Source organism: Sorex araneus, chromosome 3, assembly GCF_027595985.1.
Source record: "Sorex araneus isolate mSorAra2 chromosome 3, mSorAra2.pri, whole genome shotgun sequence".
Classification (NCBI taxonomy): domain Eukaryota; kingdom Metazoa; phylum Chordata; class Mammalia; order Eulipotyphla; family Soricidae; genus Sorex; species Sorex araneus.
This window is the reverse complement of record NC_073304.1, coordinates 178,592,945-178,619,057: the sequence shown is the minus strand read 5'-3', so window position 1 is coordinate 178,619,057 and position 26,113 is coordinate 178,592,945. Positions and strand designations below refer to the sequence as shown.

The 26,113-nt window shown below is 39.9% G+C and overlaps 1 protein-coding gene across 5 annotated transcripts; it reads right to left on the bottom strand.

Moving 5' to 3' along the window:
- Positions 1-1,131: 1,131 nt before the first annotated feature.
- On the bottom strand, positions 1,132-22,827 carry DCUN1D5 (defective in cullin neddylation 1 domain containing 5). 5 transcript variants are annotated; one of them, XM_004604805.2, is made up of 8 exons: positions 22,485-22,827; positions 20,763-20,854; positions 15,763-15,833; positions 15,285-15,376; positions 9,151-9,259; positions 8,962-9,066; positions 6,283-6,385; positions 1,132-4,141 (listed from the first exon to the last, which is right to left on the bottom strand). In XM_004604805.2, exons 1-8 carry the CDS (start codon positions 22,568-22,570, stop codon positions 4,086-4,088), a joined length of 714 nt encoding a protein of 237 aa, XP_004604862.1. In that variant the 5' UTR covers positions 22,571-22,827; the 3' UTR covers positions 1,132-4,085. The 5 variants fall into 5 exon arrangements, with proteins under 5 accessions (XP_004604862.1, XP_054986142.1, XP_054986145.1 ...); XM_055130167.1 differs by lacking the exon at positions 20,763-20,854 and having other exon boundaries at positions 3,809-4,141; XM_055130170.1 differs by lacking the exons at positions 15,285-15,376; positions 20,763-20,854 and having other exon boundaries at positions 3,809-4,141; positions 22,485-22,527.
- Positions 22,828-26,113: the final 3,286 nt, after the last annotated feature.

The following is a 26,113-nucleotide window of genomic DNA, read 5'->3' as shown; positions in this document are numbered from 1 at the left end:
TTCTGTTACCGAATTGTTTTTGAAAGAAAAGTAGATTTTTTACAAATCAGGATACAGAATACTTAAGACTGACCTTTCTAATGAGGAAAACACTGAAATTCTGTTACTACTCTTCTTTGTTAGAGAAAATGATCCCTTCTTAAAACGTTTTCTTGTAAGGAGTTTTAAAATCACTTGAGAAATAGATCTCCTGCAAGAGTTGACAATTCCTCGGTACTTCTTAGAAACAAGTAAAGAAATTATTTTGCCTTTTAAGTTTACCAAAATGGATCAAAACGTCCCTAACATTTGACTTGACACTTCCGAAGTGTTTCTCAGCCTTCATCGGGCACAGAAGACCTTCTTGTGCCCACCTTGTCCTGCAGGTTGCCCCCCTGGTCTCATGCCATGGCAACTATTATCAGACCCAATTATTACAAGTTTAAAATAAATTCTTCACAGTAAAATAAGTCGAAGTCAGCACTCTTATTTTTTCTGCTTCTCAAACTGCACATATTTTAAATCTGATTTTTGGGGGGCACACTTGCTCAAGGCTGTTCTGGTAGGGACCACATGCAGTGCTGGAAAGATGAAGCCTGGACCAGTGGCATACAAGGCAAAAGCCTTCCCTACTACAGTCTCTCCGGCCCACAGAGAGCACAGTTTAGTATGTTCTTTTCTAATTTCACATTAGGAATTAGGCAGAAGGAACACGTTCTGCTCAAGAAACACTGAACTTTGTTCAAGTGAAGTGAAATCTTCCTGTGTTTAGCATGCTGGAACAACAAGATTCAGAACAACTTCCTGTGTTCTGAATCTTGGCTCCTCTGTAGAACCTGTGCACCACCTTAAAATCTCTAAATCTCTCCCCCCTCGCCTCCCTGCCCCCGCCCCCCAGACTGCTTACATCTGGGTCTACTAGTGAAAAGGTTTCATACTTAAGAGAAATCTCCTGGGATCAGTCTAATACCCCCAAAGTTCGAGTTAGGTGTAGTGCTAGCTAGGTGGGTGTAAGAAACACTACTTCAAAACCCATGAAGAAAACAACCCAAATAGCAAAGCCTATCTGTTAAACATTGTCAAGAACTTGATCAGCAGCATTTAAAAAGCCCGTTAATGAAAAACAAACATGGAAATGTAGTCAAAACAGAACATGAGAAATTAACATTTTTATTTTTTAAAATCACACTAAGGAAGCCTGAGTAAATCAGCACAGTGGGCAGGGCTCTTGTCTTGCATGTGGCTAATCGGGGCTTGATTCCCAGAAACACATATGGCTCCCCAAGTCCCACTAGGAGTGATCCCTGAGCACCACCAGGTGTGGCCTCCAAACAAAACACAACAAAGAAATCACACTAGGTTACCTAAACCCCAGGCAATTTCCTAGAGATTCTAAATCTTGTGAAAATCTCTTGGCTCTGATGGGTAGGGAGACACGCTCTTATCTCAGAGCCGAGAAGGAATACCTGGCTATTTCTTTCCAGCAGTATTACATTCATATACCAGTGACAAGTCACTTCTATTTATTTCATGTCTTTGTAGTAGGAAACAAGGCCGTGCCCTGGCATTTCTGACCCTGGAGTTCCAGCATGCCAAGCACTTTATCTTCTAAGTCCCAAATTATCTTCAATTATATGTACCACTATTACACCCTATCTAACGGGGGTTAATTCTGAAAAAAATTCTAAAAGGATTCCTGGGAAGGCACTTAAAGCTGATTATAGAGGCCAGAAAGACCTCTTTTACACTTATCAACACAGCCCTCTTTGATTACACTAATTTATCCCATGTTTCTTGTAGATATGGTTCAAATATAAATTAAGAAAGATAAAAAGGAACAAGCCCAGATGCTGAGTAAGGGGGCAGAGTCAACTTGACTCTCCAGAAGGTTAATTTCATGAGCACAGGAGAGACTACAGGAGAGCTAAGCAAGCACAGCTGAGGCGGAATTAACTGGGTTAGTAATGTTCAGGTAAAAGCTAAATTTTAATTTTCAGAGTCAGGTCATACAGATATTTTTTGAAAAGTAAACAAAGTATAGATTTTCAAAAATTTTATTTTTGGAAAAGTTGTGTAAATTTGGAGTGTCAAGACATGGCAATCGGTTTAATCTAAATAGTGACAACCTGCAAGACGTCACTATAATGTTATGAATTGGAATCATAAACAAGAAATATTCTATCAGTCTAGAAGCTGTACCTTGGAGAAATGAGTCAATTAGATTAGTTCAAATATTTATAAAGACTTAAAAACACCACTCATCAAGTTGTAACACTGTTGGCATGCTTAATTCCAGCATGTCAGTGACTGTAATACTTAAATAGGTGCCTTCCAGGAAAATTATTTCCAGAAAATTATTATTTCCAGAAAACAAGAAAACTTGTTTTCTAATATTTCAGTGCCTTTACAAACTGATTTCATCAAGAAGGCAGGTAAAACATCGTTTCTGCCCAGCTCATTAATCAAAAAAGCAAGCAGGTCAGAAACCACTTTAAAATGCTATTTTTCCTTAGGTAATGAAGTATCACTTACCCCACAAATTCATCATTTAAAAAAAAAAAAGCCCCAAAATAAAACAGTAACAACAAAATCAACCTTTACCCTACCCTCTATAGGAATATTATTGCTATGGAGGAATAATGTGTATACTTCCCTCTAGTCATACGGTAAGGGGAGTCACCAAAGCTGCGCCTGGACTGTGAACCAGGCCTGCATACAGCCGGGGAACTACAGATCTGAGGAACGTACAAGCAGCTCTGCCGCTAGTCAAAAGATGTCTATTACGTGAACTAGAAAGGGCCATCCTTTCCTTGAAATGTTTTATTGCCAAGAGGCAGAAACTGATGACTAGCAAAATTGTGATTATACCAATGTAAATGGTTGAGCTGCACATAATCATACCCAGTTCTTGTTCATGATTCCTAATTCTATTGTTTCCTTAAATATACTATATCTAAGACTATGATACCAGTCTTCTGTGTGCAGGACTACTCCCAGGCAGTGCTCAGGAACCTGAGGGTCCACTCCCAGCAAAACCTGACCCCAAGTATGTAGGTGGAAAGGGTCAGCGCTCAGCCCGACAGTGCTTGGAGATATGAGGCTACATATATGTGGAGGTGCTTAGGGGACCATGTCATCCAGTGATGCAACACAGGTCCTTCACATGCAAGGCCTGCGCTCCAGTCCTTTGAGCAATATTCTTAGTCCCTAACATTCTCCTAAACAACAAAAAAGGATCTTAATGAAACTCCCTAAACCTAAAAATGACAAATGTCTCATCTATATCACTAATAATAATGACACAACTTCATTATTGTTCCTAATTCTCTAAAAACGTTATCAAATTTGGGAAGTAATATTCATGAACATTACTCTTTAATATATAAATGGAGTATTTTTAACTCACAAAATTTAAAATTCACAGTTTATGATCTTAAAATGATCTTATGCATTTATGATCTTAAATGCATTATAATATTAAATATATTACATATGTATATATATGTATACATATATACATATAGATATACACATGCATATAGATGCAAGTAAGACACTGGCAGCTTTCACAGGAACCCGGAGCAAAAAGCTCCATCACAGCATCATGATCCTAGATGTCACGGCCAATAATCTTCCTAACTGGGCAGAGATGGATATAATGAACCATACAATAGGCCGGCTACATTGTCACAAGGACCACTTAAAATCTTAAAAATTCCAGAAATTCCTGATGAGACAGGCTCAAAAATTTGAGGATTCTAATTTACAAAAAAAAAAAAAAAACGTAGCACTCTGACACTCACTCAAGGGGACATCTTCACTTTTAGGCCTTTGTCACAAATCTGAATCTTTATTGTTCTGAAATAAATGTTATAAACATAACCCAAAAACAAAACAAAACAAAACTTCAATATTCAGTCTCAGGAGAGGTGTGGCTCAATGCCCATCACATGTAACAAGAAAACTTCCTTTAAAAAAAAAGGAGAAGTAGTACTATGAGAAGTCTTTCCCACGAATGAAAATGCACCCTTTGGGGTTTCTCTTCTCATCTCTTAGCTGTATACATGTGAAAATCAAAGGTTTGCATTTTCGTCACACAGTTCTTGCTATGATGTTTGGCGGACTTTTTGCCACTCAACAAATTCATCGAGAAGAACAGGCCCTAGAAATAAAGAAATGTTTTTTGTTAGTGTTGGTGAACTTATCTCTCCAACTATGAAAGCAACTTCCCAGGAGCTGGGGATGCGGGGAGCGGTGCCTCATCTCTGCAGGCTTTCGTCTCCTCCCAGCCTCCTCCTCAGTGGTGCCTGGCTGGCCTCTCTGGTTTACTAATTTAACTGAAGGCACCTTCCACAAAGGGTATTTGTGGCACCTTCCACCTCAGAGTGGGCTTCCCAAATTCTACAATCACTAAGTCAACATGAACCTTCTTCTATGCACACAGCACTATCTTTTAATCATAAAACAACCAAAAAAGAGTTTCAGGTCATATTCCTCTTTTAACACTGCACCGTAAGCTCTTGTGCTGGCTGATGGCTTCCGGGTATTACGAGACACAATACAGTAACAGAATCTAGTATAGTTCTGAACACCTGACACTTACCTAATAGATACTTGACACTTTTCATACTCTATTCTTACAATACTTTATTTTAAAATAATGCTTTATTTAAATTCGTTAGGGTCCAAAGCCACTTACCTATAGACTCCAGGTTAATAATTCAACTGAGTTTCCTATGTATTGTTTTTAAATGTAGAAAAATTCATGGGACTAGAAGACAGTTCAATAGGCTGACCGAGGTTTTTTATATGAGACAGAGTATGTCTCAAAAAACATAACCAAAGCCCTAGAAATCGCTGGCTATGTTCCCCAAACCAAATCAAAACAGAACTAAGAAATTTGCTTGTCCTATGTTTCTTAGAACAAAATACCTGGTGGTTTTCCTCTTCTCTGGCTTCAGACATTTCTCTACAGTAAGAAAACCAGCACACTGGGGCTAGAGTGATAGTACAGAGAACAGGGCACTTGCCGTGCAAATGGCCAACCCAGGTTCAACTCTATATCCCACGTGGTCCCCTGAGCACTGCCAGGTGTGCTCCAACCCTCACCCCCAAATCCCCAGACCAATCAAAAGCCAAAAAGAAAACTGCCAGCAGAGTTTTAATTATTAATGTCAATAATATTGTTATTGTTAATGTGATATTAACATTAACAAATGACAATCTAATAATCCTCAGTATTGGCATCTTGTTGTTCAATTTGCTGGAAAACAAGTCCAGCATAAGTAATGCTTTGGCTCCAGCCTCAAATTCAGGTTTTGTCAGGTTTTCTGATTTTTTTCCTCACTAACAAACCTACAAGTTGCACTGTTATATAGAAATTTTTCATTTTAAATGTTGACTAAGACACACGCACTGGAGATACACATCTGTAGGTTATATTGACCTTTTGCTAGTTTTCTGCAAAGAATTTCTACAAACTTTATAGCATTTTCTAAGTGTAGGATGCAATATATACAGGGAGAGATAAAGTTATCCCTATTTTTAGCTTTTTATTTCAATGTCACAGAACAAAGTCCCTAATTTCAGTTTCTGTTAAAGAAATTGAATGGGTAATCATATAATCTTTTGGAACATTAAATGATTCATGTAAATGAAGGGATAGAATCTGAAAAGTATATTAATTTATGAAACTCATCATTATTTCAAAGATAGACGTTGCATATTATTCTGGCTGCTCTACCAGAACAGGGACATATATTTTAACTTGCATTAACTAAAAATTTTTAAGAATTTCATACTACTCAACTTTCAGGGGAAGTTATTATTATATTATTTGCCACATTGAAAATCAGCTTTTATTTTGCTCTCATGGTTTTAAAGTTTTTACTGTACTTTCATAGGAATGTGCCAGGTAAGCCAAGACAGTGAAGCAGAATTGTAGCTTACAGATCAGAAATTATAATTTAAATTTAGTTATAATGCTTGGTTACTGAGGAATTATAAATGCTTCATTTGCTAAGTAAGCTTTGATCACGTTGCTTAATCAAAGCTTTCTAATCTTCCTTCTTCACCTGCTTTCGCCACACTCCAGACTTGATGACTATGTGATAAAAGTTACTGTCAGGAAACTTACATTCTTTATGGTAATGTTGCACAAATGTGTATTTGCATTTAGTTGTTCTCTTTTGGTGCCTATGACTGGATTCATAGCCACAGACCCCTGGTGTGTGCTCCACAACATTGCTGCTCCCCTCATCAGTTTTAAGAATTTTATTTTCATAGAAAACACAAAATACTTACAAGCACCATCTTCATCATAGTTACTAAGATCAGCGTGGACTGTTCTGCTGAATTCTAATACATTGTACCACTGATCTTTGTTTATAACACGATACTTTGATTGCTGCAGAAAAATGATGCAAATATTTAGATTATACGAGAAGCATTATAGGACACACATTATGTACACCTGATTTCAATGAATCTAGTCATAACACTTCTGTTTGACTTTTTAGGCCACACATGGCAGTGCTCATGGGCTACGCAAAGTGGTGTGATCCTGGCTGCCAGTATGCCAATGAGCTACCATCTCTGAACCAATAAATCGTGGCATGACTTTTGATGTGGTCTTTCTCCAAAATATTGATTCCTCTTTTAAATTATTTTTGTTTTCTAAGAATAAATAAAAATGCCAGGGGCATTGTATGTTATCTTCTTTTAAAAAAGTTTTAAATTTTGCTTTTCTTTTATTTTTGAGGAGTTAGAGCATTAGGAATAAGGGTAAGATGCAACGAATTTTAAACAATGAAATCCAGAAAACCATTTCTACATTCAATAAGTCCCTTCTGCTGATTTTCACTTCTCTACTGAGATTAGCTACATTTCAAAACTGGCATTTTTGAAGGCAGTAGAGCATAAAAGTCTTAAAATCCTACTTGTATCTTTTTATTTATAATGATCATGGAAAAGTTTCAGTAGAAACCATTTTCTCATTTGCTAAATGGTTAAAACTTAAATCATGTCAACACCCTCCATTTTCAGTGTAGCACTGTAATCCCGTTGTTCATTGATTTGCTCGAGTGGACACCACTAACGTCTCCACTGTGAGACTTGTTACTGTTTTTGGCATATTGAATACACCACGGGTAGCCTGCCAGGCTCTGCTGTGCGGACGGGATACTCTCGATAGCTTGCCAGGCTCTCTGAGAGAAATGGAGGAATCGAACCCGGGTCGGCCGTGTGCAAGGCAAATGCCCTACCCGCTGTGCTATTGCTCCAGTCAACACCCTCCATATAGCAAGTATTTGAAAATACCTAGTTCACTTTACTTAGCCCCCTTTTGAGGTAAAAATTTTTACGTTGTTTTATTTTGTAGAGCCAAGGATGGAACCTTGTGTAAGCTTCCCTTACACAGGGATGTGTTCCATCACTGAACCATATTCCCAGCCCTCAATTTTGGGGGTGTGAGGGTAAGGGAGGAGTTTGAGTCACACCTGGCCATGCTCAAGGTTTATTGTTGGCTCTGTGTTCAGAGATCTCTCCTAGTAGTGCTCATGGGAACAGATGTGGAGCTGTTAAACTGGAGTTGGGCATGTGCAAGCAAGTGCCTTAACCCCTGTATTTACTTTGGCTGAAAAATGCTGTAATAAGAAGGGTTAATAACTTCCATCAGAAAAGTCTACTTCATTAAGCTTAAAGACTTAGTTGGGTACAAAATCCATTCACGTGCAACCCACCACTGTCTTTGAACTCAAGCTTTAAATGTTTAACAAGACCATTTTTCAGGAACTTGCTGATAACAGCTGTATAAGAAAAAGTATTTCCAAAGCAACACCATCCTTGCCTTTGTTTTGGTTTTGAAAATGGTATACAAAACAAACTAAATAACAACAACCCCCACAAAGCAAGCAATGGAAAAAGGGCAGTTACTTCTCAGGGTCCTGCCCATCATATCATAACAAATGTTCTAAAACATTACTCTGTCATATAAACTTAGCACTGTTTTTAGCAATCAATAAATTTATACATGCTACCTTACCAGTTTCTTACTTTGGACATACACTACTGTTTTATTCTATTTCTTTAAATTAAGCCCAAGAGGAACAGGAAAAGTGTTATCACTCCCTCTGGTTCTCTTACGTGGATTTCTGCCTAAGATCCTATCTAAAGGAAAAAAAATCTGACTTAGCAGCTTAAATGTACTCAAACAGAAATTCTCTGCAGCCACCAGCCCAAGAAACAAATTTTGTGTTAAACCTGCCAAACTGTATTTACTAGAGGGCATTTTTTGGGAGTGGGTGTGTGTGGGGGGGTGCTAATGTGCAAAGCAGGTCTGACTTTGGGAGGGAAAACTCCAAATAATAATAGTGAGTTTTTTGTTGAAATATTGAATGTAATCAAAGTAAAGTGAAAGTAAAGTGAAATTTATCAGCTACACAGGTGGGGTGGGGGGTTGGGGGGCGGTTTACTGTGGTTCTTGGTGGTAGAATATGTGCACTGGTGAAGAGATGGGTGTTTGAGCATTGTGTAACTGAGACTTAAGCCTGAAAGCTTTGTAACTTTCCACATGGTGATTCAATAATAAATAAATAAATAAATAAATAAATAAATAAAAATATGTATAGAATGTATCAATGAAAGTAGACTTGTTTCTGAAAATGGTAGCAGATATGCACCTTACTATTTTTTTTGATGCCGGGGACTGAGATGTATGTGCTTCCATGCTGAGCCACATCTCCAGATGGACATATATATTTTAACAAACAGCCCCCCGCCCCCTCTGTTGAGGCTGCCATGGTTCAGAGGCCCCGAGTTCAACACTCAGTAGCACCAGGTGTGCCCAGCTCTGGTGGTCACCCCAAGACCTACACAGCGAGACCAAGGGATGCTGGGAATAGATTCTAACATTGTTTCCCCTCAATTGAAGGTATATTAATGATTAAACTTGAAAATATTTTTGAAATAAAAAAACACACATACCTCTAGGTACTGGTAGAATACTGAAAACAGGGGCCACGTCCTCCCAAGCAGAAGAGCCAACATGGATTTAGCAGTATCGATATCAAGGCTTCTCTGATCTTTATCCTAAATTAGAAGTCAAAAAAGTTTTTAGGTATGGTCTCAAGATTGCAAATGTAGTAAATCAAAGAACATGGAAGTTGTACCTACCCTTGCAAAATCAAAGGCATATCTGTAGATATTCTTAAATGCTGAAATATCATTCAACTGTGAGCGCAAAAAGTCAAATTTATTCTGTAATTTTTCTGTGCAATCACACCTTAAATTAAAAAACAAAATAAATTATATAATAAAATATTAAATAAAACAAGTCTGGAGTAATAGAACTGGGTTAAGAGAAAGTGAGTGTATTTATGAAGTTCTATTAAGTTTAAAAATCTCTAAATCAGAAATTTAGGGTAGCAAACAACCAATGCAATAGAAAAAGGGAGAAAAAAGGAGATTGGCTATCAGTGGGAATTCACTCCACTGATTTTCTTACAAGCCAAACAAACTCCCCAAAACAACTTACTAAAGCCACAAAAGTGTTTTAAAAAGAAATGTATTTAAAAAAGTGAAAAAGATAGTAGAGCAAATGAAACAAACCCGATCTCTACATCTTTTCTTTGGAAAGTCCTTAGGTAACAACTCAGTGAAATATTGGCCATGAATGGTTTAAAAGTTTAGAATATTAAAGAGCAAACTACTCATTACATTAGTGGTTCAAATCATCGCTTCAGATTCCTACATCAACAATCAAGTCAGCAATAACACCTAATGGACAGTATGCAATCCAATCATAAATGATATTCTTAAAGAAAAGACAATGAATAAGAAGTCACACAGAATGCTCACAGGCCTTTACTTTCTGACTCTCTCTGGGAAGATATATTCCAGGACTCAGTGAGAAGCAAGGCAGATGGAGTCTTTCACAATTGACCAATCTCAGTCTCATCTCCTGCAGGTCCCAACACCCTCACTGTGGCCTAGTTGTATTTCACTCACCATCCTCAAATGCCATGGTTCTATTTTGGCATATTTTCCCCCTCAGGGAAAGCCATTCCCTCCAACACACTAACAAAACATTACTGGTCCAAAACTAACTCACAGTTTGCAATCTGACAGAGACCACCTGATTCCCTTCTAGCAAATTAGCTGTGCCAGCTACTGTGACTGGGGCATCACAACTACAAGAACCCTATAGCTAAGACACTTAAAGACTCTGTTTTCCCTCTTAGAGAGGGAGCAAAGCAAGCATGTCCATCCTGAACACAGCAGTTCGAGCCAATGGAAAATGTCAAAGAAAGGAAATACAACAGACCAAAAAGACTGCCCCCATTTACCTTTGTCATGTCAAAGGGCAGCACATGTCTAACATGTCCAAGACTGTAAGCCTGGTTCTCAGCACTACTCCCATGCCCGTTACACAAAGATTTTGCTACCTGTTAGCTTTTGTTCAGTGATTTCTGATTGTAAACTAAGGATCTCCAAACTTTTTTTTTTGGGGGGGGAATCTGAGGCTATGTTTAGAATGCACTCCTGCAGCCCTTACTCTGCATGCAGGAGGCCTGGTTTTGACCCCCAGTATTATAATTTTCTGAGCACTGTGTCTGGAGTAGCCTCTGACCAATGCCAGGTGTGATACAAAACAAAAACTTAAAGATCAATAAACATTCCTCTAGGGAAAGAACTGCTTCTAGTACTAGACACAAAAGGGTGTCATGCAAATAATGAATTCCAGTTCTAAAGCTTCACATTTTTAAAAATTAAGTTGTTCTTTTAGGTAGAAATTCCTAAGTGTCAAATGTATAGAGAATCAGATCTCGGCGGCCTGGATCCCACATAATGCAGAGTTTGGGCACTAAGATTATGTGGCAGTTTTCTTTTGAAAACTTTGAGACTCACACAACGCAAGTCTTGCTACTGGTCTGCTGCATTAACAGGCTCACAGCTGCATTATAGGCAACTGGGCATAGAGTGTTTACCTCAAAGGATATGCCACCTCCACAGATGCAGAGGGAATTATTGTTCGGGAATCATCATTCCTGACCGCTGATTATGTTCCTTAATTTATTATTATAAATATGTCCAAGAACATTTTCTGAAAAAGGGTTTTAATATTTTGTCCAGCATTTACACATGAAATTGTTCCTTCGCACATTTACTTTGTTATGCTGCCAAAAAGGGAAATCAAAATTTGGGTGAGTTAGCTGTAGAATAAGGTTGTACTTCCCTATATTATGCACATAAATGTTTCAATGCAGAAAAGAGAAAAAATTTATTCTACCGATTCAAAATTTATTATATACTATTTCAATAAGTGGTTTCACTTACAAATATCCATTATGTAAAAAATAAAGTGTTAATAAAAGTTGAATACAGATGTAACTTCTACCAAAAGAAAATACAAACTGATTCTCAATCACTAACTATTCCAAGGCCATTTAGAAACCTGAACATTAAGTCCTGAAGCCTCCACAGGTATCACTTAAGAATGAGCTGGGGGTACTATAGCCTCTAGTTCCACATACACCCTTCCTCCTCGGTGTCTACTTCCCCCGATACTCTCTACCTTCATAGGCACTGAACCAGAATCAGCTGCATGCAAGGCACGTGCCTTCCTCCCTGGTCCTTAATCTGGAATTTAAACTGAGTCTGTAATTTTCTTAATGTATTATTGTATGGTTCTAACAAACCAGACTAGTTCTTTTAAACATATGCTTTTCTTTCTCAAAGCTCTGCTCACAATCCCTTCTGGAACATTTTCTTATAGCCTTACTCATTAAAATCCTAATTCATCTTCAAGGTCCAGTGCAATGCCGCACCTATAAAGTTTCCCCTGTCATTTCCTGAAATTAAATTTATGAGCCGGTTATGTTCCAGTATTTCACACTAGCACCTGTCAGAGTGTACTGGATTGATGGTCATAGCCTGTGTTCCTTCCCTGTCCTATTAAGAGTCTAACTAAAGGATACAGCTATGCTGCACGGCTCACTAGAATCCATTAAGAGCAAAGTATTTTACATGACGTGGGCATTTCATGCAAGTCTATTGAATTAAATTTGACTCGAAGAAAAATCAGACTATTACTAAACACGAATGAGAAGTACACAAAGCAAGATACCTGGAAAGAAATTGGCAATTATGGCAATTATGCCCCAAACTTATAAAATGGCCATTTTGATGCATATAAAGATCCACACTCAAATTTTTTCATATAAAACAATTACAGCTAATCTTTATTGAGGCTTAAGTAAATATAGATTATTATACATTTATGTATTTGCATTAATCATGATTATTAAAATTGACTGTGGTTTACGTTTTAACTACCAGACCTTTTCAATTCTTTACTAGGCTAGGTTAAAATTTTCTAAGGGTTAAAATAAATTAACACGGCTAAAATTAATCAACAACTAAAGAGTTAAAATTAATCAACAATTTTAACACATAAAAATGAATTAGAACCATTACGTAACTAAGGCCAAACTAAGCCCCCAAAATGTCAAAATTTATGATGGGAATCAAGTCAATAAGGTTTTCAATGTTACGACTGTATCTGCTCTATAAAGCCAAGTACTTCCAATAACAATACCTGGAGAACAGGGACTGGAGATTGTGGGAGGGCTGGGTGGTCTGAGGGCAGGACCTCTGATCACTCCTGAGCACCTGTGTTCTCCAGAACACAGTACTGGGAGGAGCCCCAAGCATCGTCAGAGGCCAATCCACCTTCAGAAAAACTAGTAGATTCCTTTTGTTTCTCTCGGCTGATTTTAATCTATTGTATTTTTAACAAGTTTTTTCTTTTTAAAAGGCGGCTCAGGAAGAATAAAACAGCCAATTAAGAGAAGAGATGCAGAAGCAACTCAGTCCTGGGTTCAGTCTAGGGTGCCACCAAGGGAGAATCAGGAGAATTGTTTTCTCTCACACAGTGACAGCAATCTAGCTCATGGATTAGAAACAGCTATTTTTTCTTTTCTTTTTTTTTTTTGCTTTTTGGGTCACACCTGGCAAGGCACAGGGGTTACTCCTGGCTCTGCACTCAGGAATCACCCCTGGCGGTGCTTAGGGGACCATATGGGATGCTGAGAATTGAGCCCAGGTCGGCCGCGTGCAAGGCAAATGCCCTACCCGCAGTGCTATTGCTCCAGCCCCAAAACAACTATTTTCATAGTCAAACATGGCAAGGGATAATAAATGTCAAGCAGAAACTTCTGGATCCACTTTCAGAGCTAACTACTTGCTTTAATTTTGTATAACCTATGATGCTATCTTAGGATATGGCAACAAGCAGCATGTTCATAGTTTAGTCTATTTATGTTCTTATACTCAAGGTCACAGGCTAATTATTTAAGAGTGAATATATTACAAATGCTTTGTGTCTCCAGTTTATAAAGCTATGTAAAAACACAACTAGCAACTTTTGTGTTTAAAAATATACAAACACTTAGCTGGGACTGTCTAAAAAAAACAAACCAAACAGTTCAGTAATCTCTCCCCTTATCCTTGGCTTTACTTTCCATGGTTTCAATTTCCTACAATCTGAAAATATGACATGCCTAGGATATTTTGAGAGATAATATTCACGTAACTCATTACAGTATACTGTTGTTAACTGCTCTATTTTATTACAACTAATTTTTTTCTGTGCCTAATTTGTAAATTAAATTTTAACTGCAGATTATAGCGTAGGTAAAATGATAGTTTAGAATTACCTGTAGTTTCATACAACCACTGGGAGTCTTGGACTGAATTATTATTACTTACAAAAAGTAACAAGAGTACAGAAAGCAGTTCATTTTATTGCATTGCCAAGTACTGAACCCAGAGTCTCACACATACAAAGCATGTCTTAACATTATCCTGTTATAAATTTACATGGCAGAAACATTATTTATATTAAAATGAACTACTTATAAAATTAGTTTATATTCTTTGAATATGCTTTTAAAATAAAGCTAAGAGTGGGAAATGATCCAAATAATTTAATATGTAACTTTCGTTTCGACATGCTTTGGTCCCTACAAAATGATAAAATTCTATCTTAGTTGTAAACACTATTATTTAGAAAGCAATGACACCCTTATATTTTACAAATCAGGCTAATGTATTTAAAGGAATACTATAAAAAGTACAGAAAGGTAGACTAGTAATCAGAAAATTTAATTCTAGGTTCTAGCTCTGTTACTAAGGAATTGTAAAGTGTGGCAAGTCTTTTCTTCACTTCTCTTAGTCTCAGGTTCCTCATCTCTATATAAAGGAAGCGAGAGCTTTGATTTTATGTTCTGCTCTAGAAATTAGGACTTTGGTGAAATGAGCAAAGGTTTTTATCTGCATCTCCCGTATCAAATCTCTTATATGTTAATGCTGGTTAAAAAGAATTACAGTTCTAGGAGAGAGCTCAAGAGAGAGTATATGCCATGCATTTGCAAGGCCTGTGTTTGATCTCAGCACTGCACGGGCCCCAAGTACTAAATGGAAGGCTGCCCACATACAAGAGTATTATAGAGAATTAGATGCTGAGAATTCCAACAGAAAATTTAAATTCCGTATGAACAATACACTTAATAAATAAGTTATTCTAAAATTTAAAGTCAGGCAAATAAGGAGTTAAGAAATAAGTATATTAAACTATTTTTGCTCAAAATATTAGAAATTAGTGCTTCCTCTATTTTAAAATGTTGATAAATAGTATCATATGCATAGACATTAGGAACATGTTGTGGATTCCTGAACAAAAGTATGTGACTATAGAATTGCATGAGAATCATACATTTCTACCTTTGTCTCTTCTCAGTCCATTTGGCAGAAAAGAATTCTTCAAAGTGTCATATAACCATCTTCAAATCAACTTATTTAACTAAATATAAAATTGAAGAGGAAGTTCCAGAGTATCAGAACTGTCCAAAGAGTGAACTCCTTAGCTAGCAGAATTCTGTGTTGAGACTGACCGCCTTACTGCTCAAATAACCATTAAGAAAAACAACGGCAAGATACCCTTAACTGATTTCCGAAGAGTCAATGATTCTATTTATTCATTTTGTAGTGTGGGGAACTGAATCCAGTGAAAGTCAATGATTTTTCTAAAGGACTGTAACGAGGTGATTTCTTAAAAGAGTATGAAAAATGGATAAATGTTCATTTTGTTAAGATCACAATATAAATTGTCAATTCTCAACTTGATTGTTACAGATGAAACCAACTGGATTATATTAAGGCTAAACCTACTCCTGAAAATTATGAAGCACAAAATATCAAGATCTTCAAATAGGCCATCAAATTTGGTTTTTAAAAAAATTTCTTACTGTAATGAAGTCATCCCCTTTAACCATTCTTCCTTGGTAAAAAATCCCATGCTTTCAGCCTCCAATTTCCACGCTAAAACTAACATAATAATCTGGAAAGAACAGAACATAAAGGATAGGGGAAAAGTCAGCATAGAGATAATCACTGCCATATTTATCATGGAAAGCATTTTTATACAACAAGTTCCATCCTTAACTATTACAAAGAATAACCCCTGGAATTATTTACTATAAAAAATGGGCCAATTAAACACAAAAGTTCTAGTACTTTCTAAAGGTAGAATCTTTCATGCTATTACACATGACATTTGTATCAATAAAGACTACTTCCCCAACTTCAGTTGATTAAAAACATCCTACGTGAGAATCTACATTATTAAACATGAAGAAACAAAATCTTCATGTATCCCAATTTTTAGAAATTCATGAATATGCTACATCCCATTGGTATCCCATTCTACTTGGGAATAAAACATACATTTTCAGGCTCAACACCAATGTCTTCACAAAACTTTTCCATTCCTTCTGGCCCTACAACTTCATCAGGACCTTCAAAGACAAAAATAATTCATTTATTTTGTTACAATTTAGTATTAAATAAGCATAAGCCATTGTGCTAAAGGTATTTACAAACACACCATAACGTTTTTCACAAATAATTCAACGTGACTTTTGACATTGTTTTTCATAAAGTGTAACTACATGCTACAGAATATAAAATTTACCACGCTTTAATGTTTTGATAACATGTCACAATGTAAAATTAAGATACTAGAAAAAATGAATCCAAACTCATCACTAAATTGTACAATAACTCAGACCTGTAAATATCTACTGAAGAAAAATTTTAGTAATTTATGCATATAAAAAGTTTGAGCTTTTCTATTAAAATGTGCCATTATCAGGATAGCATCCAGAAAGCAGCTTACTGAAGCAGATTATACACTTTTTCTGAAATACACCAAGACAAATCTGTATGATAAACATTATGAAAATTATGTAAGAAAATGACTATATTCCAATTTTAGAAAGACCATTTTTCCTTATTTTTGTTCTAAAACAGCAAATCAAGAAAGTCTAATCACCCAACTGTCACTTGTCAAAACTACTATTTTTATCTCTTGATTAACACAATATGCCAATTCTTATTATTTTTATCTTACTAACTAGATCTGAAAACCTGTATCCCTTTCTTAAGGACAAAAATACTCCAGAGCTTTAGAAATTATATGCTAGACCCAAGCTGCTCATGTGGCATTTTACATCACTAGTTCACCAGGAAAGCACGAAGCCAGAACCTAAGGCTGTGCTTAATGGAAAAATGCAGTCATTCTTCTACTGCACTGGCTAATACAGTGGCCTAAGAAGATCCAGGCTGTTAAGGTGTCGACCTTCTGTCTGTAGCCAGAACCCTTGCTAAAGCTTTATACTTTAAGGAAGTTTTATATGTATTTATTCAGTGATGTGTTATAAAAGCAGAACAGGTGATAATTATAGGAAACTTTCACTTCCTAATAGGTGGAAGATCTTTTCATTGAAAATGTGCTCATTTTGCCATATTCAACAAAGCTGTTACAAAAATACAACTAAGCCATATATATGTAGATACACAACTATATATATATATATATATATACACAACTATACATATGGTTCATGTATCTCTATAGATGGTTTAGAGGAAAATAAAAATTACATTGGGGGCGGGGGTGGAACGAGAATACAGTGGGTAAGATGCCTGCCTAGTACATGGCTAACCCAGATTTGATCACAAGCACCCTATATGGTCCCATGAGCCACAAGTACAGAGTTAAGAGTAAACCCTGAGCACTGCCTGGTGGCCCCCAGACACCTTCCCCATCCCTCGCCCCCCAAAAAATCAAATCAGGGGCTAGGAAGCACTCCTGTGCTCTCTGGAGGGAGAGAAAGAGTGGGGGAGGGGGTTGTCACACCCAGCTGTGTTCAGGGCTTACTCCTGGCGAGGACTGAAGAACAGTAGGGATCGAATTCAGGTGAACTGTATGCAGGGCAAGGACCTTATGCACCTGTCCTACAATAAAGTGGGCCTGTCCTTGAAGCTGCAATCATTAGAGATTAGGAGGAAAAAAACAACTGTCAAGAAGTATTTAGAAATAACTGTATTTGTATTTATCTAACTTGTCAATGTTTATAATACTATAACAGACTCACCAGAAACCATAGGATTAGTGATTAAAATTTTATTAGAACTGAGTTGTTATATAGAGACAGACACAGTTAAGATCTTTTTTGACCCAGCAAAACAATGCAAGTAAAAACTGATTTATGTATATAACAAGGTCTATACCTCTTTTCTTTTCCTTGATCACATATTACACTTTTTGAAATATACTCTTCCAATAACATGACTTCCAGGATAAAACCTGTAAAGATGAATCTGACTAGTTTTAAGGCAAAATATAAGTTTCCACTCAGTTTAAGAAACTGTGAGAATGTCCCAATTCTCTGTACCAGTCCATACTCTTCTACTACCTGGCTACTTTATCAGGACTAAGCAAGTCTATTCCCACTTTGGATACTTCAAAAGACTTTAAAGTGCCTTTTCATTTTCTATGTTTTTGTTTAGTACTAGATCCAGAACATGATGGAATCTTTATTAATTTAACCATTGTTACAGAATGAGAGGTCTGGGGATCAGAGAGAGAGTACAGCACGTAGGGCACTTGCTTTGCATGCAGCTGACCAGGGTTCAATCCCTGGCATCTCCTATGTTCCCCTCAAGTCCAGCGTGGAGTGACCCTTGAGCCCAGAGTCAGGAGTAAGCCCTGAGCACATCTGGGTGCAGGCACCTCCTTTCCCCCCCACAACAAAAGAAATAAGAAGAGGTCTGGTGAGCACAGGAAAAAACATAAGACATGGTACATGATGTGTAAGATTATATTAATAAGATTAGTGACAACATATTTCAAAAACAAGCAATTTTCTCAATTTGTTTTATAAATGTAGGGAAATACAGAGTTATGTGCAAGTTCTAAAAGTAGAACATCCTGAGCAGCATAGCAGATGCTCAGGAAAAAAAAGGTGCATCAACGAATGATGAAACAAGTCTCACAGGTGACCAGGTGACGTGTTGCTAATTCTGAAACAGTGCTATACGATGCACAACCATTAAATTAATGCTATCTATACTTTGAATAATAGCCAATGTTAATTTTACCCTTGTATGTTAACAGGTGCTATTAAGCTGCTTACATGTAGAATATCAATAGGAACAATCATTTTTCATTTTAATTAGGACCACCCTATGAAAGAACAGTCACAGTGAACTGGCAAGCTACTGCTTCCTCCTGTTTCCTCCTGCCCATTAAGGCGAGTCCTCCAGCTATCAGGAGCCTCCTGACCCAGCCTATTCGAAAGGCCAGCCAGCCTCTACTTTCTATCTCCCCACCACACTATACTAATTATCTTGATAATCCCTCTTCATTCTGTAATTATCCTACTCCTAACCTATTCACCTTCTTCCACACTAGAAGGCAAATTCCCAGAGAGCAGAATTCTTATCAAAACTGTTCACTCATATCCCCAGCACCTGGCTCATAATCTGACAGAAAGGCTTAATAAAGATTTATTGAAGAATCATTCAATGAGTGGTAGAAGATAAAGTTAACTTTGGTACACTTACTAGTATTTTCTTTGTAAAGGGAGATTAGGTGCCCTGAGCATACTTTAACTCAGTCTATTTAACTAGAGACTGTTATGTTCTCTATAACATCATGGTTTTAGAGGGAAAAAAAATTAGCACAATTAGAATATATCCAGATGACTATGGTGGGTATTATAAATATACAAGGTAAATAATTAGAATATAATGCTAAATGGGAAAGTCCTGGTAAGAGATTGACAAATAGGGAAGTGTTTACTAATTTTGTGGTATCAAGTTTTTAAGTGAAATGAGTGATCTTTTGATTCCGCATACCAGTAAGACTAGCATTTTGAATAATGGGTCAACATTTTAAATGGAGGTCAGTGAGGAAATGAATTCCCTTCATTGAAACTGGGTTAGTGCTTGTCTTGGGATACCAGTAATAGAATTTTTTTTGGCCTAGGGGGGAAAAAATCTATTCTTTACTCAACAATTTTTAAATTATACTTTGGGATCACTTACACTGATCTTAACAGAGAAGTTACTGTCTCCTCAAAGTTTTACTTTCCATAGTTAGCCTAAACTTACCGTAACATGAAGTAAAATAATCAGTTTTATTTTAAACAAACACTCCAAAAATGATAGGAAAGAGGAAAATAAAACCAGGAAAGAAGTTAAAAAGGAGGAAATAAAGAAATGGAAGGAATTAAAAATATTTTGAGGGGCTAGAGTGATAGTACAGTGGGTAAGGTCTTGCATGTGCTGAACCCAGGTTCAATTCCGGGCTTCCCTTATGATCCCCTATGAGCACTGGTAGAATTCCTATGTGCATAACCAGAATAAATAACCCCTGCGCATTCCCTGGTGACCCCCAACCCCTGGAAAAAAAAAAAAGTAAGTTTATAAACCATCAATTCCGAAAGACCAAAACATTCTTAGGCGAGTTTAGCATTCTAAACAGTGCCCACATCTACTTCTGGAGTAGTGTGAATGGAACATAACTCTTCAGCCTCAACACTGGCTTAGATTTTCTCTCACCTCTAAAACTAAAGCTGCACCCAATGAGGTTTTTCACCCTCCATCACAGGAAGCTAAACAGAATAGTATCTTTAAGACTTGCCTACCACTTCCAAGGCTTGGTTGCAGATTTTTTTAGCAACTTCCTGAGCATCTTCCTAAAGGAGGATTTATCCTACTGTATTAATTTCTGTGCATTTCCTTACCATAATCTCTCTAGTAGAAGTGATGGCTAAACTACAATAATTACAAGCTAAGTGCATTGTGCAATGATATGTCTGGATATAAATCTTTTCCTTTGTCTTTCCAGTTGCACAGCAATTCGAAAGAATACTGGAAAGTGGGGCTGGAGTTACAGCACCTCGGGTAGGGCATCTGCCTTGCACGTGGCCAACCCAGGCTCGAATTCCAGCATCCCATATGGTCCCCTGAGCACCACCAGGAGTAATTCCTGAGTGCAGAGCCAGGAGTAACTCCTGTGCATCGCCAGGTGTGACCCAAAAAGCAATAAATAAATAAATAAAATACTGGAAAGTGAAATAAGATTATGCTTTGTTACTTTTTTTGGATTATCAACTGCTAGTAAGTGTATCTTTTGCTTATAAATGCCATTAATAGTAAATAAATTTCACCCGTTCTATTAGATATAGACTGAATTATCTATTTAGATATAAGCCTCAAAAGGTACCAAATTCTTAAGACTACCCAAAATCCTCAAGTCTTGATCCCTGATCCCAGTATACAGTACTAATATATAGCAGGCCTGCAATAAATAATTTGTTAAATGAATGAACCAAAAGTTTTAAAGCATGTGACTGTTCTTACATTAATTTCATTACCTGCATACTCATAAAACCAAGCCAGGCACTTCTTGCTTGAAAAATGTTCCTCTCCACTTATTAGTCTAGCAGGGGGTTGGGATCTGCAATAGCTTAAAAAACACACAAATGCCTAAGAACTACTGCAATTCGTACTAAACAATTTTTTTGCTTTGTTTTTGACAGTTGTATAATAGGAAAAAATTGTTAAGAATCTGCAATCTGGAATAGCAATCTATACAGAACAGTTTTGGCTAACAAAACCCAAATGCTACTTTGCTCACTACAAGATGCCAAAAATATCAACTAAAATGATTTCCCCAGATCTCAAAGACCACACAGTAGTTGAACTGGTGATCTCACTATAGAATTGATAGTTGCAAAGCATAAATCTTTCTTTTTCCACATAAATTGTATGTATAACAAATACATTTGAAAACAAATCTGATATTTCAAAAAATTCCATATGGAAATTGTTATCATCTGCTAAGCTAAATTTAAAGATAGTCAACAGATGATCATTTAAAATAGCCCTACAGGATAAGAATGATAGTATCATCAGGCCCAAACTATTTAGTTGTATATTATCATTTATCTTTTTCATAATTCGAATTCATAAGTGCCCTGTGGAGCTTGGTGAACTTCAGAGAACCTTTTTCCCAAGGTGTGTGGAGTTATACTGTCACAGTCATACATATGACATAGAATAACTGTTAATTTCTACAGCTGAGTGATAGAATGCAAAATGAGGGTACCCTACTTAAAACTGTAAGTTGACTGAGCAAAGGATCACCCGAGTTTTAATAACACTGGCTGCTCAGTTATTTTAATGCGTCCAAAGTGTATTTTGATACATTATACACTTGAGATGGCTACAAAAGGCGTAACAAACAAATTTGCACGTTTCATGAAGAGTACAAGGAGTAACCAAGCCTGGGCTTCATTACCAAGAGCAAGTCTTTCTCGCTAATTGCCCAAGAAATACCCTTAGGGCTCTTGGGTTGGGGTTGGGGGCGGGCGGGCGGGCATAACTCCCCTCCCCCAGTAGTTACAAAAAAAGGAAAAATGCAGACGAAGTAGCAGTCACCTACCTCGCATTTTAAGTAGATGTCTCTTTAAGGAGGGCTCTATCATTATCTTCCCTTTATAATGCTGGCTAGTCTCCTTTTCAAAGGTTGGCTCTGAAGTTGTTAAATCGAGTGCCAACCACGGACAGAGTAAAAGACACCCAATAAAGCGAATTCAGAAAACTCACCTCCCTCTCTCCCTCTCCCCCCACGCCCCTTGCTAACGGCAAGAGGCTCTCTGCAGCGCAGAGTTGCTATGAAGCCTGGATGACAGGTGACAGCGGGATCAGAGAGCGACGCTCTGCTCCGTCTCCCTCCCCCAAGCACCGAGCACAATAGCTCTGGAATTATTAATATTTATACCGCGAGCGAGCAGCATCCTGCGCACCCCGCGCTTGCCCAGCCCGACTCCGAGGGTCCCGGGTGGGCGTGGGTTGGCTCAGGATGGGGGAGGGCACCCTAACAAGGGCGCTGGGGGGGGCGGCCAGTTGAGCCCCCGCCAACGCCCGGCTCCAGCCCCACGCGGGAGTGGGCTCAGCGAGGGCAGAGCGGGGACAGCGCGGGGTCAGGGGTCAGGCCAAGGGCGCGCGGGCGCGCCTTCCCCGGCCCGGGCCTCTCCCCCCCACCCCCGAGGCCGTCGGGAGGCGGCGCGGGCGGCGGCGGGGGAAGGTGGTACCTGGAGATTTTACACTTTTTGAGGCCCCCGTCGTCCGCCGCGGCCGCCGCCACCCCGGGGGATTTCCTCTTCTTCTTCACCGGCATCTTCCGCCCTCCCCGGCCGGGCGGGCCGCGGCGCCGGGGCAGGGGCGCCGTCCGCGGGCGGCTCCGCAGGGCTGGTCCGCGCCGAGCGAGGGGGCAGAGCGGCCCGCGCCCGTCCTCCTCCGGCCCGGGCTGCGGGCGGGGGCGACCCCCTGACGGAAGGCGCGGTGGCGGCTCGACCACGCCGGCCCGGGACCAGCGCACGGCGCGGCGCCCTCGCCAGTCACGGAGCCGGGAGCCGGAGCGCGGCCGACCCGGAAGCTACCACTGCGCGCCGGAAGTGACGCCGCGCCGCGCGCCGGGAGCCGGGAGCCGCTGCTGGGGGGGCACGGGGTTGGTGGCGCCGCTCGGCAGCTGAGCTGCTCCTTCGGCTGTTATTCCGCGTTCCCCGACGGGGCGTACGGCAGCACCTAGAGGCGGCCTGGGACACGGCGCGGCCCTCCGCGTCCCGGCGGCCTCGCCTCATGGCCCGCGCTGCCCGCGCCGCCATACGCGGCAGAACCCGCGGACACGTCTCGGCCCTGCCCCTCAGATTCGGGGTACCGGGGTTGGGGACACGTCTCGGCTCTGCCCTTCAGACACGGGGGTCCCGGGGTTAGGGGGTTGGGGGAGACGACTCTGCCCTTTAGACACGGGATTAAAGGGGTTGGGGGAGACATCTCGGCTCTTCCCCCCTCAGACTCGGGCTTGGGGGAGACGTCTAGACTCTGCCCCCTCAGACCCCGGGTTACAGGGTCGGGGACATGTCTCGGCTCTGCCCCTCAGATGGTGGGGGTCAAGCCACTTGGACGGACATCTGGCTGCGTGTGTCGATGACGGGCTCCGGGGGCTTTCGTGGTGGCATGTGTGAAAAGTTGTGACCAAAGACGTAATGTCTTCATACTAAGGAGCGACGACTCTGGCGGGACTAGAGCTGTAGTTTCCTCAGTGGCTTTTTGCAAAGATCCGATGAAGGTTTTTTTTGTGGGCGTGGGGGGTGGGGGTACAGATGTTGCAGTGCTTGCGGGTCGCACCCTGTGATGTTCAACACGTGCCCCCTCTGGCAGGCAACGCAGGTGTCCAACCCTTGGATTTTAACCGGCCCCTAGATTAAGGATTTTTTTTTTTTAACCTGATCGTCCAAACCGTTGAGATGGCCTCAAAAAGCCAAGCTTGGCCAGTGTAAGCGTTAGGAAGCAAATCAACCTTGAGGGGCGGAAGAGAGGACGGGGCGGGGGGGGGGGCGGGTAGGGCACGTGCTGGCCTTGACATGTGGACAACCCTCGTGGGCTTCAGCCCCCAGCACTGCCACCAGCGAGTCCTGAGTGCAGAGCCGGGAGTAAGCCCTGCGCAGCACCGCCACGTGTGGCCCTAAAATTGAAAAAAAAAAATCTTGAGAATTATATGTAAGAACTAGAACATGGAACTGAAAGTGAAGACATCAGAAATAAAGCAACTATTTTAAGGAAATTATTCTGTTAGGAGAGAGAGTTCCGTGGGCAGGGAGGTTGTGTTGCAAGCACAGAACCCAGTGCAATCTCAGTGCAATCTCTGGCACTCCTTATGGTCCCCAGAGCCCTTCCAGTAGTGAGCCCTGAGCATCACAGGTGTGGCGCCAAACTAAAACAAAAGCGTGGTTTTGGACTAAGAAAGACTTTACATCTTTAAACATCCATCAAACTGTCAGAATTTCCTTACCAAAAAGCCCAGATAACTTATCTTTTTGGCTTATAAGTTGTTGGTCCACTTGAACGTGATGAAACCGACTGTTTTTAGTGCAGAGTTGATGGACCCTTTTTGTTTCTCTTAATAAAGGACTCCCCAAAGTGTGTCATGAACTTCTCAGCCCTATTCCCTCCTAAAGTCTAAATATATGACAGGAAAAGCTTTCCTTAACTTCATTCAGAGCTTCATAATTTCATACTTGATTTAGTGATTGAAATGTCAAGTCTGCTTGAAAATGGAGATTATAATGACATCTTAGTTACTGTGAATCGTCCTAATGGGTAAATTGATCCTACCAGAATTTTTAGTTTTTGTTTTTTGTTTTTTTTTGCTTTTTGGGTCACACCCAGCTATGCTCAAGGGTTACTCCTGGCTCATGCACTCAGGAATTACTCCTGGTGATGCTTGGGGGACCATATGGGATGCCGGGGATCGAACCCGGGTCGGCCGCGTGCAAGGCAAACGCCCTACCCGCTGTGCTATCGCTCCGGCCCCTAGTTTTTGTTTTTTGATATGTTCTGTTCTCATAACAACAGGCTGTTGAGGTAAAAAGGTTATTTTACCGCAGACTATGTCCCCCACAAAGTTCCTAAGCTGTGAAGCTTAAAGCTCTGATTTCATTGCCACGTTATGAACACTCATGTAAAAATGGAAATAGAAATCAAGACTAACAATAACTGCTAAAGTAATCTTTTATTTCAGATCTTGGCATGAGTATTTTAAAAATGATACCAGGGAGCATAGAAGCCTTAGCAAGATTTCTGCAAATTAAAAGGAACTGATCATGCACACAGTAAAGTTGAGCATTAAAGCATCTAGAACAATCAGTATCATTACGGTGGGAAAGAAATATTGTGTTTTGAGATTAAAAAAAATAGAACATTAAAACATTCTGTAGCATGGTTGATTGATTACGTTGAAAGACAGTTTCAAAAGCATCACTTTACCCATAAAACAGACTTCACTCCACCCTGGGTAAAGGAAATCTGTAGACTCATGAGCTTGATGAGTAGCTAGACTACATAAACTTGATCTTTCAGTGTGGGCCAGACTCCCTCAACGGGCCGCTTTTCCTCACGGCCTACAGCACACAGCAGCACACAATCAGAAAAGCTATGTTACGTTGTTTATTCAATCTGGCAAATATTGAGAGAAGCGATTAGCACTTTGGCATTTTATCCTCATGCCTTGTAGAGAAGATAGTCTAATTTCATTTTCAATTTTCTTTTCCACATTTGACTGTGAAATATATTAGCAAGAATCCTGTACACTGATGATTTTATATATATAGCTGTGCGTTAGGTAACAGATGTGATAAAATCTAGTGTGAAATTCCTAACAGGTAAATAAAAAATGATAGGGGAATTAACATGAAATGCGGAGAAGCTCCCGGAAGTAAATGAAGTACTTAAGTCTATTCTCTAGGGTTTCTCTAAAGAGCGATTTTGTTTTTGGCTTGGGGACCAAACCCCGAGATCGTACCCGGTACCCCCATGCAAACTCCGCAAGCCAGCCCTTGGGGCTAATTCCTGGGCCCTCGGGAGCGGCCTCTAAGGAACAACTTTCACGGTCTCGTCCAGGGGTGCAGCACTGGCCAGCAGACGACGTCCACTCCTCAGCCAGGCACATTGCAAGAAACCAGCAGGGAGAACAAAAAGCCCGCGAAGCCCCCACCGACGCCCCAACGTGTGCTAACGCGGAGCGGCGGCGGCCCCAGGGAGCCCAGACCGCGCGCGCTCCCTAGAGCGGTACGTGCGCGTGCCCGAGGTGGCCACGTGCCCCGCGCGGCGGCGCGGACGTCGGGCTCCATCTCCATAGCGACGGGCCCTGGCAACCGTGAAA

What these genes read in the sequence shown, in the direction of transcription:
- DCUN1D5 (XM_004604805.2), bottom strand. Translation starts at nt 22,570, where the DNA reads ATGCCGGTGAAGAAGAAGAGGAAATCCCCCGGGGTGGCGGCGGCCGCG. An exon ending in AAAAAGTGTAAAATCTCCAG is followed by an intron (nt 20,855 to 22,484) that starts GTACCACCTTCC and finishes GTGTTTTTTAAG; the next exon opens with CTATTGCAGATCCCAACCCC. An exon ending in TATTCTACCAGTACCTAGAG is followed by an intron (nt 6,386 to 8,961) that starts GTATGTGTGTTT and finishes ATTTTTCTGCAG; the next exon opens with CAATCAAAGTATCGTGTTAT.